Source organism: Pinus tabuliformis, chromosome Q (genome assembly GCF_031772625.1).
Source record: "Pinus tabuliformis cultivar Carrire ecotype Pingquan chromosome Q, CPIR1, whole genome shotgun sequence".
NCBI lineage: Eukaryota > Viridiplantae > Streptophyta > Pinopsida > Pinales > Pinaceae > Pinus > Pinus tabuliformis.
In genome coordinates, this window is record NC_142296.1 from 642,439,465 (window position 1) to 642,454,389 (window position 14,925).

Consider the following 14,925-nt stretch of genomic DNA (forward strand, 5'->3'; position numbering starts at 1 on the left):
CATTATCGGTAGTGTTGAAGAAGAATGTGCAAGATTTCTCCTTGTTGATTTGAGTACCTGAAGCTTCCATGAAGAGGTCTAGGATCCCTTTTATTCTTTTTACTTCTCTTAGAGAAACTACACAGAACATCATGATATCATCCACGAATTGTTGGTGTGTAATCGACAAGTTGTTTCCCCATATCCGTAGCCCTTTGATTTTCCTCTCCCGCAATTCTTTTTTGATATATCTTCCCAGTCCTTCCGCCGCAATGATGAACAGGAATGGGGAAAGAGGGTCCCCCTGCCTCAATCCTCTTGAGGCATTGAAGGTTGAAGTTGGCGTTTTGTTCAGAAGAATGGAGAAATTTGGTGTGGAGATCATATCAAAGACCCACTCTATCCATCTATTGCAAAAACCGAAGGCCGCTAATACCGATTTAAGGTATGCCCAGTTCAGACGGTCATAAGCCTTTGAGAGATCCAATTTGATCATCATTCCAACTTCCTTCTTAGATTTCAAAGAATGCACAACTTCTTGTGATGCTACCAAGCCATCCAAAATTTGTCGACCTTCCACAAACCCGGTTTGTTCCGAAGAGATAATGCTTGAAAGTATTGGCTTTAGTCTTTTGGCCATAAGAGTAGCAATAATCTTATATATTACATTACATAGAGCAATGGGTCTAAAACCTTGGGCATTTTCAGACTTAGCAGTTTTAGGAATAAGAGACAAGAGAGTCGAGTTTAGGCCTGGACATACCTTCTGATTTCTCTGCGATTCTTCTACCACATCCAAAATGTCTTGCCCAAGAATTTCCATCCCTCTTGGTAGAATTACACTGTGAATCCGTCTGGTCTAGGAGCTTTATTCTTCTTCATCCCTTTCACGATCTCTTCCACTTCCTCCAGGGTTGCGGCGCTTATAAGAGCTAGGTTTTGGTCTCTAGTGATCATACTTGGGATCTCATTGCAGAGTCTCCCAATAGCTTCTCTTCTGTCCTCTTGGGGTTCTGTAAGGAGGTCTTTGAAGTAACCAATGAGAGTCTGTTCCATTTCCTCATGCTGAGTTAGGCGAAGTTTGTTTTCACTTTTTATGGAGAAGATTCTATTTCTTTGTCTTTGCTGAATCATGGCCTGATGGAAGAACTTCGTGTTCCTCTCCCCTTCTCTTAACCAATTCACTTTTGATTTTTGTTTCCAGAGAATCTCCTCTTGTTTCCTTTGTTCTTCAATTTGGCTTATCAACACCCCTTCCTCTCTAGCCCGTTCCTCACTTCTGCCTGCTGATATGATTTCTTGTTGCAATTTCCTCATTTTCTGGTCTAGAATTTGTCGGGCCTTAAAGATGTTCCCAAATTCCTCTTTGTTCCATTTTTTAATTTTCTCCTTGAGTTCCTTTAATTTTAATTGGAAGGTCTGCATTCTACTTCTTCCCCTTTGTTGGCTTTGTTTCCACCATTCTTCCACTTTCGTCATGAACTTCTGATCTCTGAGCCAGAAGGCCTCAAACCTGAAAGGGCGTTTTTTGGGGCTAGCTTTAATGTCAATTTCTAGTTTGATCAGCCAGTGGTCGGAACCCATTCCCGGGAGAATCATTGCTTCGATGAATATATCCCTGTTTATTATTTGTTCAGATATTAAGAATCTGTCTAGCCTTGAGGCAATTTGGTGTATGCCTCCTCTTCTATTGTTCCATGTGTGAATCCCATTTATTGTGGGTATATCAACCAGTCTTTGTTCCGCTATCATATCACCGAAGGCTTCCATGTCCGTGTCTGGTCTTCTCAGGCCTCCTCGTTTTTCCCCTAGGGATGTGATCATGTTGAAGTCTCCTCCTACAATCCATGGAGTATCTGGGAAGAAGCTTTGGATTTTTCCCAAGTTCTGAAGAAAGATCTTGCATTCTCCTGGTAAATGAGGACCATATACCCCAGTGAGAAGGACCCATTCTCGTGAACCTATATTCCTGAATTTGCTCGAAAGAATTTGAGGCATGCTTACCCAATTTTCAAATTGGATCTCCTCTGGGTTCCAAAGAATTGCCAGGCCCCTTGCACTGCCTATGGCATCCTGACCAATTATTTCATATTGCGGTTTAAATTTGCTCATTATCTCTTTCAATTTCTGTTCACTAATCTTTGTTTCTTGGACTATCATTATGCTGGGTTTATCTTTTTTCAATCGTTCTCTCAGATATCTTTGTTTCCCCTTACTATTCAGCCCTCTAATATTCCATGTTGTAATTATCATTTTAACAGTTTGAGGGGTTGTTGGAATACCTCTGACAGAGGTATGACTCTTCCTGAGTTGACCAGCATTTCGCCAACCATTTGGATGGTCTCGCTCATAGGTCTTCTTCCTCGTTTTCTTCCGCCTTTTCCTGCATTGCTCGTTTTTGTGCTTTGTCCTCCTTGCGATCCTAACTATTTTGGTTGGTTTATAATGGCTGCCCCTCCTTTCTCCTTGTATTTTTAGAACATGTCTTTGTATAATTGCTTTTGTTTTTTTGGTATGAATCTTTCGTCCAGATGTCTCCATTCATGTAAAAGTCTCTTCATGACTTGTTCCTCTTCACTCCCTTTGTCCTTTTGGGGGTCTATCTCCATTTGGGTCTGGTCTTGAGGGTTTCCTGTGCTCTCACCTTCCTTCTCATGTTCCAAATTTGTTTGCATTGTATCTTTTCCCTTGTCTACCTTTATAGGTTCTGCTGGTTCTTCGTCACTGTCTTCCCTTTCCGCTTCCATTTCCTCTTCTTGTAATACCTTGAACTTGTTCTGGTTTTCCTGGGTTACTACTTTAGCAGATGGTTTCGGATGAATCGGTCCTTTTTGAGGTTTTCTTCGGATAGGAACTTCTGTAAAACCTTCTTTGTCCTCCCTGCTTGCCTCTGCCTCCTTCCTCGCTTCTTCTCCCTTTCCTGTTGATGCTCCAGTTGCATTCAAAGGGCATGATTTGAAGAGATGACCATATTCATGGCATCTTCTGCATCGGAATGGAATATGCTCATAATCCACTGGTTGTTGCCAGACCTCATCATGGTACTCCACTTCAATATAGTTCGGAAGCGGTTCTGTGATATTCATGTATACGCAGATCCTGGCATAGGACATATATCTTCCTCTTCTGGTGGTCTCGGCTACTTTGACAAATGTCCCGATTGAGTTCCTGATACCTTCCAGAATCTCTGGATCCCAGAACTCAATTGGGAGTCCAAACAGCTTGACCCATATAGGTGCCGCTAGCATTTTTTCCTTGTCTGGGTTGTAGCATTCTTCCCAATGCCTCATAAATAGACCAGTGTTGTTCAAGAAGTAGGGTCCTTCCTCAAAAACCCTCTCCTTATCTTCCAGATTGGCAAAAATGACCATGAAAAAGCCCTTTGCACCTAGTTTTAGATCTATGTGTCCCTTGGGCTTCCATCTCTGTTGTATCCATTTGGCCAGATCTTTCTTAGATGGCCAGGTCCCCACAAACTTACAAATCAAAGCATGATCTTTCATATATCCTTTGTATTCTTCAAGTTTGTTGTTTGGGATTACAAACTTGGGTTTTTTCGTCGCTCTGGGTAGGCATCTGCTACCCAACCCCGCTTGCCAACAAGCCCCCATGACTGGCGAGTCTTTGTTTCGTTTCTCTGTGCTTCCATTGCTCCATTCCTGCTTGTCTTGCCCGCTGCTACGTTTTTATAGGAGGGGATCTCTCCCCTCCCACCCACGTCTGTCATTTCTTTGTCAGCCTTGCCTTTGTTTTTTCCACTGTCCACTTGTCTCAACACTCTCACTTGTCCTAATCTGGTGCAGATGGTTGTAGGCTGCCCTTGCACCCTGTCCAGGGCTCAGGTCTGCCTGAGGCGAACCGTTCCGGAACTCTAATCCTAATTGTTTACCTCCATCGCTTTCGCTGCTACCCTCTTTGTCCCCCTAGCCTCTTAGGAAAGAACAAAATCACTTCCCAACAACATTTTAACTTGATACCAATGAATGATAATAAACCATTCATTTACGGGTCCTACGATATCTAACCCATATTCTTGGCTCAATTCCATTGCACACTCGAATCAAAATCGGAAAGCTTGGATTTAGGGCCTTCAACTTCGTACAATCAGAGAGAATGAAGTCTTTAACAGAGGTAGAGGCACTCGATGGCGATATTTGACAACGATCAATGAATAGCTCCTTGGGATATCGGGGCAACTGTCCTCTCTACGCCATTTTCCTACCTCGATATTATTACTGTTATCGCCTTTGCCTTCCCTTGTTCTGTGAATGATCCAGGTAGTTGTGTCGTTTGCACATATGCTTTTTATTTATTTCCGATATAATCTTGTAGCCTGACACTTTGTTTAGGAATGCTTTACAAACTTCTGCATGGTTAAACCTCTTTCAACGACTTAGAATTTGAGGAGCTTGTTTTTATAATTGAAACTACATGGGTGCTGTAGGTTGCTATTATATAGTTTCATGTATGTATGATACAAAGGCATAAAGTTTGAAATCTTGAGCAAAAGCCTTTGATTCCCAAAGACCAATGCTGATGGTATTCTTTGTCCCATAGCCAGGGAAGGGAACATCATATGTTAGTGCTTGAATTTGCTCTCCATCAACCCATTTATGTTGGGCACTCGCAAAAATCTCCACGCATTCCATGGCTACATTAAATAGAAGCTCTATGCTTATGCTTCTCCTTGCGCAAAGAACATATTAATTTTCACTGTTCTTCTATTATCCCTTGAGCATTTTTCACTGGTTCCATTGTTTCTATGTTTTGTTTGTGTTTTCTATATGTCTCTAGAATCCCTCTTTCTTACATAAACCAACAAACTCCTCAAACCCCTTTAACACATTACCTCGTTACAAATCTGCGTGCAACGCTGATCCCTTGGTAGGACTTGAATCCAGGCTTTGGGTTCTTCGCGCATCTGTTCAATAATGGTCCCGACATGCTTCCTCCTGTACAGGCAGACACCACTCTCCACCAAGAACCCTCAAAATCATGAATTATGCGTAACAACTTGAACTCGGGGATTGCCAAATCTTTAATTAGCATCATTTTGAGAATATATATATATATATATATATATATATATATATATATATATATCACCATTTCTTCTGACATGTAAGAGCTAAGTCACGTTCTGATTAAGATTGTTAATCTTAACTTATTATACAGTTGTGAATCTAATAATATCGCTTCAAACCTGCCAGAATTTGAGACTGCAACTCAAGAATCTCCAGACCTTTATTGCTTCAAACTTGCTTGTGTAAAATCTGTGAATATGCCGCTCTCCACTCCATTTGATATACATACGCCACTAGCTATTCCGCGACTTTCCCATATCCTTGCATGCATTTCACCTGCACTATATACAGAAAGAAGAAAACAAAAAAGAAAAACCAAATCGTATAAGCAGAAAGTGTTTTATGCAACTAATCCTATAATTATTAAGATGAATAAACTTAAGATTTAGGAGATATTGTGTCATGATTGTAGGTGTTATCCTAGGATGTGCCTCAAAATGGAGGCTTCAATGTTATATTGTAAACACACGGTAGTGATGCAAGGTTATAAAATTGAGCTACACTTGAAATTTCCAATGAGGCTTTGTGAAATATATTCATTCATTAGTGTTTTCTTTATCAAACAAAAGGTGGATGATGAAAGAAGTAGTAAATTATAACAATTGCGGCTATAAAGATTAAGAAACACAAATAATTTACACATTAGATATTTGATTTATAAATTTGAATTAATTGAATTGTTTAAGAACAAAAGTAGAAAATGGTTAAAGTCTTAGTATGTTAATAATAGTTATATTAAATAATTTTAACTTTTACGTACATACTTTACCCACATACACATATTTGAACTGTGACTAAAACCCCAAAAAGATTAAAAAAATCGAGTTATTGTTAAAAAGGGACAAATTGGTGGACACAGATGAATCACAAGATATAGAGAGCGATGACGAATAGCTCGAGGAAAATCACAAGATTTATAAAACACGAAATAGCATTTGGACAGACGTTTCATCCACAACACGTGGCCTTTGGATTTATGCATATATTAATAGACTTACTACCTAACCCCATCACACGTCAATAATTCCTCCTCTTCGTTAATGAACTAGACTTTTGACATTGTATACAAAGAAGCCCCACCTTTACCCTATGGTTTCACTCCCATCAAAATTCCTTCCAGCTATTAGACATGCTTTTAGACTTGGGATTTATCAGACCTAGTATTTCACCTTGGGGTGCACCAATGATTTTTGTAGAGAAGAAGGATGGTTCCTTAAGGCTATACATAGATTATAGGGACTTGAATCGAGCCACAATAAAGAATAGGTACCTGATGCCTAGAATAGATGACCTATTTGATCAAATGAACAGAGCAACAATTTTCTCAAAGATCGATCTACGATCTGGATACCACCAATTGAGGTTTAAGGAAGGTGACATCTCAAAAACCGCATTTCGAACTCGGTTTGGGCACTACGAGTTCGTAGTTGTTCCATTTGGTTTGACTAATGCACCAACAATATTCATGAGCCTCATGAATGGTGCGTTTCAGAAGTATTTGGACCAATTTGTGCAAGTCTTTCTAGACGATTCTTGTGTATTCCATGAATGAAAAGGAGCATGAAGAGCACCTAAGGGTTGTATTGACCTGCTTAAGAGAAATTCAATTGTATGGAAAATTGTCAAAATGTTCCTTCTTTTAGAAGAAAATGCATTATCTTGGGCACATCATTTCAGGAAAAGGGATTTCAGTTGACTCGGAAAAGGTAAAGGCCATAATGGATTGGCTAGTACCGAAAAATGCTCATGAGGTGCGTAGTTTTATGGGGCTAACAGGTTATTATTGTAGGTTTGTGGAAGGGTTATCGAGGATTGCAAAACCCATCACCACATTACAACGAAAAGGGATCAAGTATGAATGGACATATGAATGTGACATTGCATTCACTAAACTAAAGAGGTTACTAACTAGTGCACCGATCCTCGAGTACCGAACATGGAAAAAGACTTCATTGTTTGAACTGATGCTTCTAAGCAAGGACTGGGAACAATGTTGATGCAAGAAGGCAGAGTAATAGCTTACGCATCTAGAAAATTGAAGAAACATGAAGAGTTGTATGCTATCGATGACTTAGAGTTAGCAATAGTGATTTGAAATTGTGGAGACACTGCCTCGCTGGGAAAAGATTTGAGTTAAGAACAAATCATCAAAGCTTGAAGCATCTCTTCACTCAAAGGGATTTGAATGGTAGATAGAGGCGGTGGAGCGAATTCATGAGTGAGTGTGATTTTTGGATCTAATACATTAAGGGAAAGGAGAATGTGATGGTCAATGCACTAATCAGGAGGCCACAAACCTTCTCCCAGGTACCCTTGAGGCTTAATTTGAGGGAATGTGTGTTGGAGAAACTCTTTGAAGACAGTTGGTATCTAAAGGTTATATCAACACTCAAGAGTGGGAAGTAGATAAAACCAAAGTTTGAGGGATATGTCCTTGAACTAGATGGACTATTGAGATTTCAAGGGAGAATGTACATCCCCAAGGAAGGGGGTATAAGCAGAACCATCATCGAAGATTCACGTAGAGCACTCTATTGTGCACACCTTGGAGTGAAGAAGATGTATGCAGACATGAAGAAATTCTTCTTTTGGGCAGGAATGAAACATGACATACTCTAGTTTTTCGTCAAATGGCTTGAATGTCAATGGGTGAAGGCTAGTCATCGCCATCCAGCATGACTCCTTCAACCACATGACATCACTATGCCTAAATGAGAGGTCATTTCTATGGATTTTGTTGTTGGTTTGCCACTCATTTCATAGAGGCACAATGCTATATTGGTTGTAGTTGATAAATGGACCAAAAGTGCCTATTTCATCCTAGTAAGAGACACTTACGATGTTACTGATGTAGCACAATTTTTTATAAGTGAAGTTATTTGCCTACATGGGTTGCCCACAAAGATCATTTCTGATAGAGACTCTCGATTTACATCTAGGTTTTGGACAAGTTTGCAGTCAATGTTGGGGACATAGTTAAACTTGACAAAAGTTGAAAAATGTAACTAGGTTCGGTCTTCATAATGACATGTAATTATGATCTTTGTAAATGATGAAATGAAGAAAATACAATTATTTTTGTAATGTCTTGCTTCATGGGTTTCATGAGCAAGGGATTTTATTTAGATAGCTCCCATTGAAAGCCTTAGGATTTGTCATTAAAGTCAAAGAGTCAATGTCATGTATGAAGAACCCTTCTTGGGGATATAACAATGTATACAAGTCTATAAAATGTTTAGAATGCCCTCCAACTACAAGCATTAATCCTCCTATTGATGCTGGCCTCAAGATGCATACGAAACTCATGTTGGCTCAGCTTATATGGAGACACATCCATTCAAGATGTCATGTCGGCTTAATATATGGGACAAATCATTATAAATAGGTGGGCAGGGTCTCTGCATTAAGGCAACACAAAAGTTCAGATTCCTCTGAGGTTCTGGTGATGAACTATAGTCAACAGTTCATATATTTTCGGATGGAGAGAACAGTGATGAGTTTAGACCTCTAATACAGTCACCAAACAATTCAGATCTTTGGTTTTGGTGGATAGTTATAGTTAAGAAAATTTAGATGTTTGATATTATTGGAAGAAAAAGGAAGTAATATCATATGCCATCACAGAAAGGAACTCAGATGAAGAAGAGACAACGAGGTTCTATCTATAGCTAACCACAATCAACAGAGGTACAAATTTATCTATAAGTTCGAATGGACAAATTGTAGTAATAAGTCAAGTAATGTACAACTCGGTGTCATGTTATCTAGACAATGGTATCAGACAATGATACATACATATGCTACAATTCGGTGTACTTGCCAATATTACAATGCAGAATAGAGAAGAAAGGGTAAACAAAATTTCGGTGATACCACAATGAGCAAGGTTCGATATCATAACAGGAAGGAGGGATCAAGGCTCGGAAGGAACTAATGGTATCACGTGGAAGAAGGACATTGGGACATCTTATGAAGTGAGGAAGGAGATCTCATAGTAAAGAAGATCTGAGTGATGCTAAGAAGGTCGAAGTGGAAGAGGAGAAAAGAAGAAGAGTTATTGTCAAGAGGACTTGTGTCTTGATCGTGGAGTGGCTAATAGGTCAAGGGTCTTGGTCTTGGTCTTGGTATTCGTCAGTTGGAATCTCTATAAGAAGAATTTGGGTGGGTATTCTTCTCAAAGAGTGAGAGGTTTTGGCCCTGGCTGGTAGCCTATATTTTGTATATCTTGTCTATTTATGTTCATGCATTGGTTACTATTTGATGAAGAAGACTAATAGACTAAAAAGAGGAAGGTCCTACTCTGAAGTAGTAGAAAACATTTACAAGCAGTCACTAATTGAAGAGAAATCACCTAATGCTAATGCCCTAAATTCCTCAATGGTATTAGAGCTAAGGTGTTAAAGTCAAGAAAATGACATACAATCAAAGAGACACTCAAGGAAGGCATCAAAACAACGTGAAGGATCTACATTCGAGAATCAAACCCTAGATCAAAGGAGGAAGTCTATTTCAAAAGAAGTCTTGGGATCATCAAATAATCGAGGCCAAAGCCTTCTACCCAAGGCGAATAGATCTACAAATCAAGGCACCTAGAAGTCCACACCAACAAGAGTGTTGGATCCTATAGTCTTTAGCAAAAGACCACAAAGACCCTCATCAAGATGAATATATCTACAAAGCAAGGCAACCCAAAGTATAGGGAAGCATTTCAAGGACTAAGATCACATCATCTTGGAGATTCTAGAAGCGTTTATGATTTGCGTTCATTCACTACCAAAGAAGTCGAAGTACCTTGTAGTCGAGAAGACATTATCATCTTCAAAATCCATAAGGAAATCTCCCTATCATTGTAGCAAGGATCTCCTCGTTATCCTTGAAGAAGATCATCCAAGGAAGCATCAAAACATCCTCATCAATCACCATCAAACAAAGGAAGCTAGATTTAAAGAGGTTGACATCATAAAAGGAATAATCTCCTTTATTGAAGAAGGGCTTTTCATTTGGAAGAAGATCATCCAAAGGATGCACGAATGCATCTTCTTCAACCACCATGAAAGTGATCGAGTTGAAGATTTCATCTTCACTTGTCAAGTAAGTATCTTTCATTCTATTATCAAATTTGGTAAAATGACTTCGTTTTGCAAAGATATCTATTAGTTGGATGGATCATCGAAATTCCTTGAATGGAAAAGGAGGATAGACATCATCCTCAAAGAAAGTGAAGTCATCGAACATATCAATGAAAATATCTCCTCCAAATACATGGTAATGGATTCTTATGAAAGGTCCCATCATATATCAGTATTGGAGACATTAAAGAGATATATAATATAACTTGGTAGAACTATTCTTTGAAGATGCGATAAAGAAGGTGACATCACTTAGAGTTGATCTACTCAAATTGAAGGTATCAAAGGGTTATCTTCATAACATCTCAATTGCAAGATCTGGGATGAAATAATATTCATACAATTAATTGATGAACAAGGTAACAAATGTCTATGAGGATAAGAAGGCTATCCCATTCAACAACATGTGGTTTCTATTCCGGATAGATGAAGACAGGTTGAGGGCAAAACGTATTCATACATTTGTCGAAATGAAAGAAGAACATAGCTAAGTTTCAATGCTATTAGCATTATAGGAAAGATTATCTTAAGTGCAAAAGGGCAATAACAAGGAAGATAGAGAAGAAGTCCATTTCACCGAAGAAATGGAGGAAGCTAAAAGAGGAAAGACATTAGAAGCAAGATCTCGTGACATCACCATAGGGAAACATGAAGGATAGATGGAACAAAATCCATGGCAGTCAAATATGAAGGATATAACCCTTGTGAACCTCATTGGAAACTTAAGAAAGGGAAGAAGTAATCTAGGACAAGTCTCATCATACATCAAGTTAAAGGGAAACATCTGTTGGATAGGGATTTGCAAGATCCTCAAGATTCTTTGATGGTATCCTCCTTGGAGGATTCACCGATCTAGAATGGAAGAAAGTGTTTCATCAGGAACTCCAATGTGTGGAATTCATTGGATGATGGTACGATGACATAAGAGATGAAGCAGATCAAGGGTTTGAAGATCTTTTCAATCAAGGAAGCTGCTGAAAGAAGCCTAGATGGCCTAAAGGTAAATGAGGTATGTATGCTTGTATTCAATACTATAAGGTCATGTCATATGGTTGCAGGTAACATGGATTTCTACTTCTATCTTGAGAAGCATGATCAAAGGAAATGAATCTCCTCCTATGAAAGGATGTCAGATGACATGGTTCACACTAGATGAAATAAACATAATATGCCATATGAAGTATGAGGTAGTTGACTACAATTGAGGAAATCTGATTGGAAGCTCCTGGGAAAGAAATGTGTGAAGAAAGGAAGGAATAAATAGTGAGATATGCAACCATGGTAAAGGAAATCAACATCCGAAAGACCAAGAAGATTTGACTAGGAAATCTCCTGGAAAGATATGAAGACTCTGATGGAAGTCTGGAAAAGATGGAGACCCTTGAAAATGTATATCATTGGGAGATATGTCAACATATAGGCAAGATGTTGATGCAAACTAGAAGATGTCATGATGAAAGACCACCACAAATGTAATTTTGATTTAAGTGTTCTTTTCTTGTTTTGAACAAATATCTGGATGGGCTTATGTAAGAGTGCTGAAGGGAAGAACTGTGAATGTTTTCTAAAAGGACCATGTAGTAGGATCTAAGATCCTTCTGAAGAAAATATGGCATGAAGAAGACAACATGACATGAAGCAAGGCCAAATGTAGACTGATGGATCGATTTTTTATTAAAGGAATGATGATGATGCAGGAGAATCTAGACCCAGCCAACAATGTGATAGTGTGATCACATGTTGTGGTTAGAAAGGAGTGGACAAGAAAATTGATTATTAAGTTCTTAGTAGTTATTAATTATGTATGTAGTTAGTTGTTGCAAAAAATCCAAGGAAACTACAAATAAATGTCAAGTCGATCCTCCCTATGAGGAGATCAAGCCAAGTAGCTAAGTCATTAAGTTAAATTAGGATTCTGTTTCTTAAAAAATAGAAAATTCCTTCAATTGTGGTAGGAGACAGTTACTTAAGGATTTATTCGCTGATTGAAATCGAGTGAGAGGGTGAGAGTGAAAGAAAAACAAGGAGTGCAATAATGTAAAAGTGCTATTGAAGGCAAAAATGAAGGGACTCTATTTTTTCTTGTGTATTGCAATAGTGTAATAGAGCTAACAAAGGCAGATAATAAAAAAATACTCTTTTTTTCCTGTGTATTAATGTTTTCTGTGTAATCATAATGGAAACCTTTACAAGAGCCAAACTCACCTGCTTTCCACTTGCTATTCTGCTCAGTTTTACTAGAATCCATTGACACAGAAGCAAGGGAGGCTATTGAACAAATCGTTCATGGCCTGCGCCTATATAACTATAGGAATTACGTTTATTCCTTGACCTAGGTGTTGCTGTGCATCATATATCACCTGATAAGAGATATCATTTTGTTGAGGTTTCAAGGAAGCTACCAAAACAACATGGTAGTGGAGTTGTTTGTATTGGGTTGCACAGGAGTGGCAGTGTTTCTTCATGGAGCCAATTTCTTCTTCCATTTCATGTACTAGCATGTTGTTGTTTGTGCCTTAAGCATTGGATGCGTAATGAAGGTTTTGTATTAAATGAGTCTGTTGTTTTGTTTATGCCGAGAGCATTTCACATTAAATCACATATCAAAATTTTGGTTTATAGGTCTTCCTTTTTAGATCTAATTCAGTTCAGTTATGCTTATCACATCTCGCATAGGAGAGGAGTCTTAGGAATACGATGATGAGGCAGATGTTTATGATCTGCGATATTTGGATGGATTTTAATGAAGGAAACTTCAGCCACAGGAATGAGATCGTTGCACAATAGAAAAACATTAACGAGTATGTTGTAGGTTCATAACTCACAGGTCCAAAATTAGGAAAAGAGGCAGCTTTGCTACATCAGATGACATGACTGACTCATTAATGAAAGTGATGGATGGTCTGTGACCTATGAAGAAGCCCCAAAAGATGAGGACTCCTTGACAAAGAAATTCATGACATCGAAGGAAGGAGCTCTTTAAGTCGCTGGCTGAGGAGCTGTTTAGGTCCCTAATTAAGAGGGAGTTAGGTACATTCCTTTCGTAGGAATGAGTACATTTCGTTGTTGGAATTGGTATGTCCTCCCTAATTGAGAGGGAGAGATAGACACATCATTCTAGTCTTCACTTGGGAAGATAGAATGGAGGATTGCGTAATCATCTGAAATTCGATGCTCTTTGAGGATGAGATAGGGAATCCAAGGTAAGAGTTGTCGTGGACCGATATTCTTTGACGACTTACTATCCAAGATAAGAATAGTCCAAAGAAGGTCATACTCTGTGAACACCCGGTTGGAGTATGTACCTTGAGAGACAATGATTATGGTGTCTATGAATCATTGGTCTCACCAACATTGTGCTCTGATCATGTAGATAGAGATGTTAGTCAAGGCCTTGCTATGTGATAATACTGGTTGATATGATGCTAGATAAATGGGTTACTAATTCGATTCTTCTTATGAGAAATTCTTCAGATTGAGAATGACCAAGTACCATTATGAATACCTCCCTGGTTAAGAGGGAGTGTTGAAAAGTGTAGCTAGGTTTGGTCTTCATAATGACATGTAATTATGATCTTTGTAAATGATGAAATGAAGAGAATACAAGTATTTTTGTAATGCCTTGCTTCATGGGTTTCATGAGCAAGAGATTTTATTTAGATAGCTCCCATTGAGAGCCTTAGGATTTGTCATTAAAGTCAAAGAGTCAATGTCATGTATGAAGAACCCTTCTTGGGGATATAACAATATATACGAGTCTATAAATGTTTAGAAATCCCCCCAACTACAAGCACTAATCCTCCTCTTGATGTCAGCCTCAAGATGCATAAGAAACTCATGGCGGCTCAGCTTATATGGAGACACATCTATTTAAGATGTCATGTCGACTTAATATATGGGACAAACCACTATAAATAGGTGGGCATGGTCTCCGCATTAAGGCAACACAGAAGTTCGGATTCCTTTGAAGTTTCAGTGATGAACTACAATCAACAATTTAGATTTTTTTTGGATGGAGAGAATAGTGATGAGTTCGGACCTCTAGTACAGTCACCAAGCAGTTCGGATCTCTGGTTTTGGTGGATAGTTACAGTTAACAAAAATTCGAATGTTTGTGATTTTCGAAAAACAGAGGCAGTGATAAGGTCGTATTCCATCATAGGAAAGGAACTCAAATGAAGAAGGGACACCGAGGTTCTATCTATAGCTAACCACAATTAATAGAGGTTCGAATTTATCTCTGAGTTTAGATGGACATAATGCAGTAATAAGTGTGGTAAGGTACAATTTGATGTCATGTCATCTAGACAGTGGTTCAAACAATGATACATGTATATGCTACAATTAGGTGTACTTGCCAAGATTACAATTCAGAATAGAGCAGAAGGTGTAAACATAATTTCAGTGATATCACAGTGAGCAAGGTTCGATATCATAACAGGGAGGGATCAAGGCTCGGAAGGAACTAATGGTATCATGTGGAAGGACATTGGGACATCATATGAAGTAAGGAAGGATATCTCACAGTGAAGAAGATCTCAATATGAAGGCAATGATAAGATCTCAGCGATGCTAAGAAGGTCGGAGTGGAAGAGGAGAAAAGAAGAAGAGTAATTGTCAAGAGGACTTGTGTGTTGATCATGGAGTGGCTAATAGGTCAAGGGTCTTGGTCTTGGTATTCGTCAATTGGAATCTCTATAAGAAGAATTTGTGCAGGTTTTCCTCTCAAAGAG

General features: G+C 38.7%; 1 protein-coding gene across 1 annotated transcript; it reads right to left on the minus strand.

The window, feature by feature from the left end:
- Positions 1-816: 816 nt before the first annotated feature.
- LOC149221102 (uncharacterized) lies at positions 817-2,139 on the minus strand. The gene has a single exon (XM_089387322.1). The coding sequence runs from the start codon at positions 2,137-2,139 to the stop codon at positions 817-819; it is 1,323 nt and encodes a 440-aa protein (XP_089243448.1).
- Positions 2,140-14,925: the final 12,786 nt, after the last annotated feature.

What these genes read in the sequence shown, in the direction of transcription:
- LOC149221102 (XM_089387322.1), bottom strand. Translation starts at nt 2,139, where the DNA reads ATGATAGTCCAAGAAACAAAGATTAGTGAACAGAAATTGAAAGAGATA.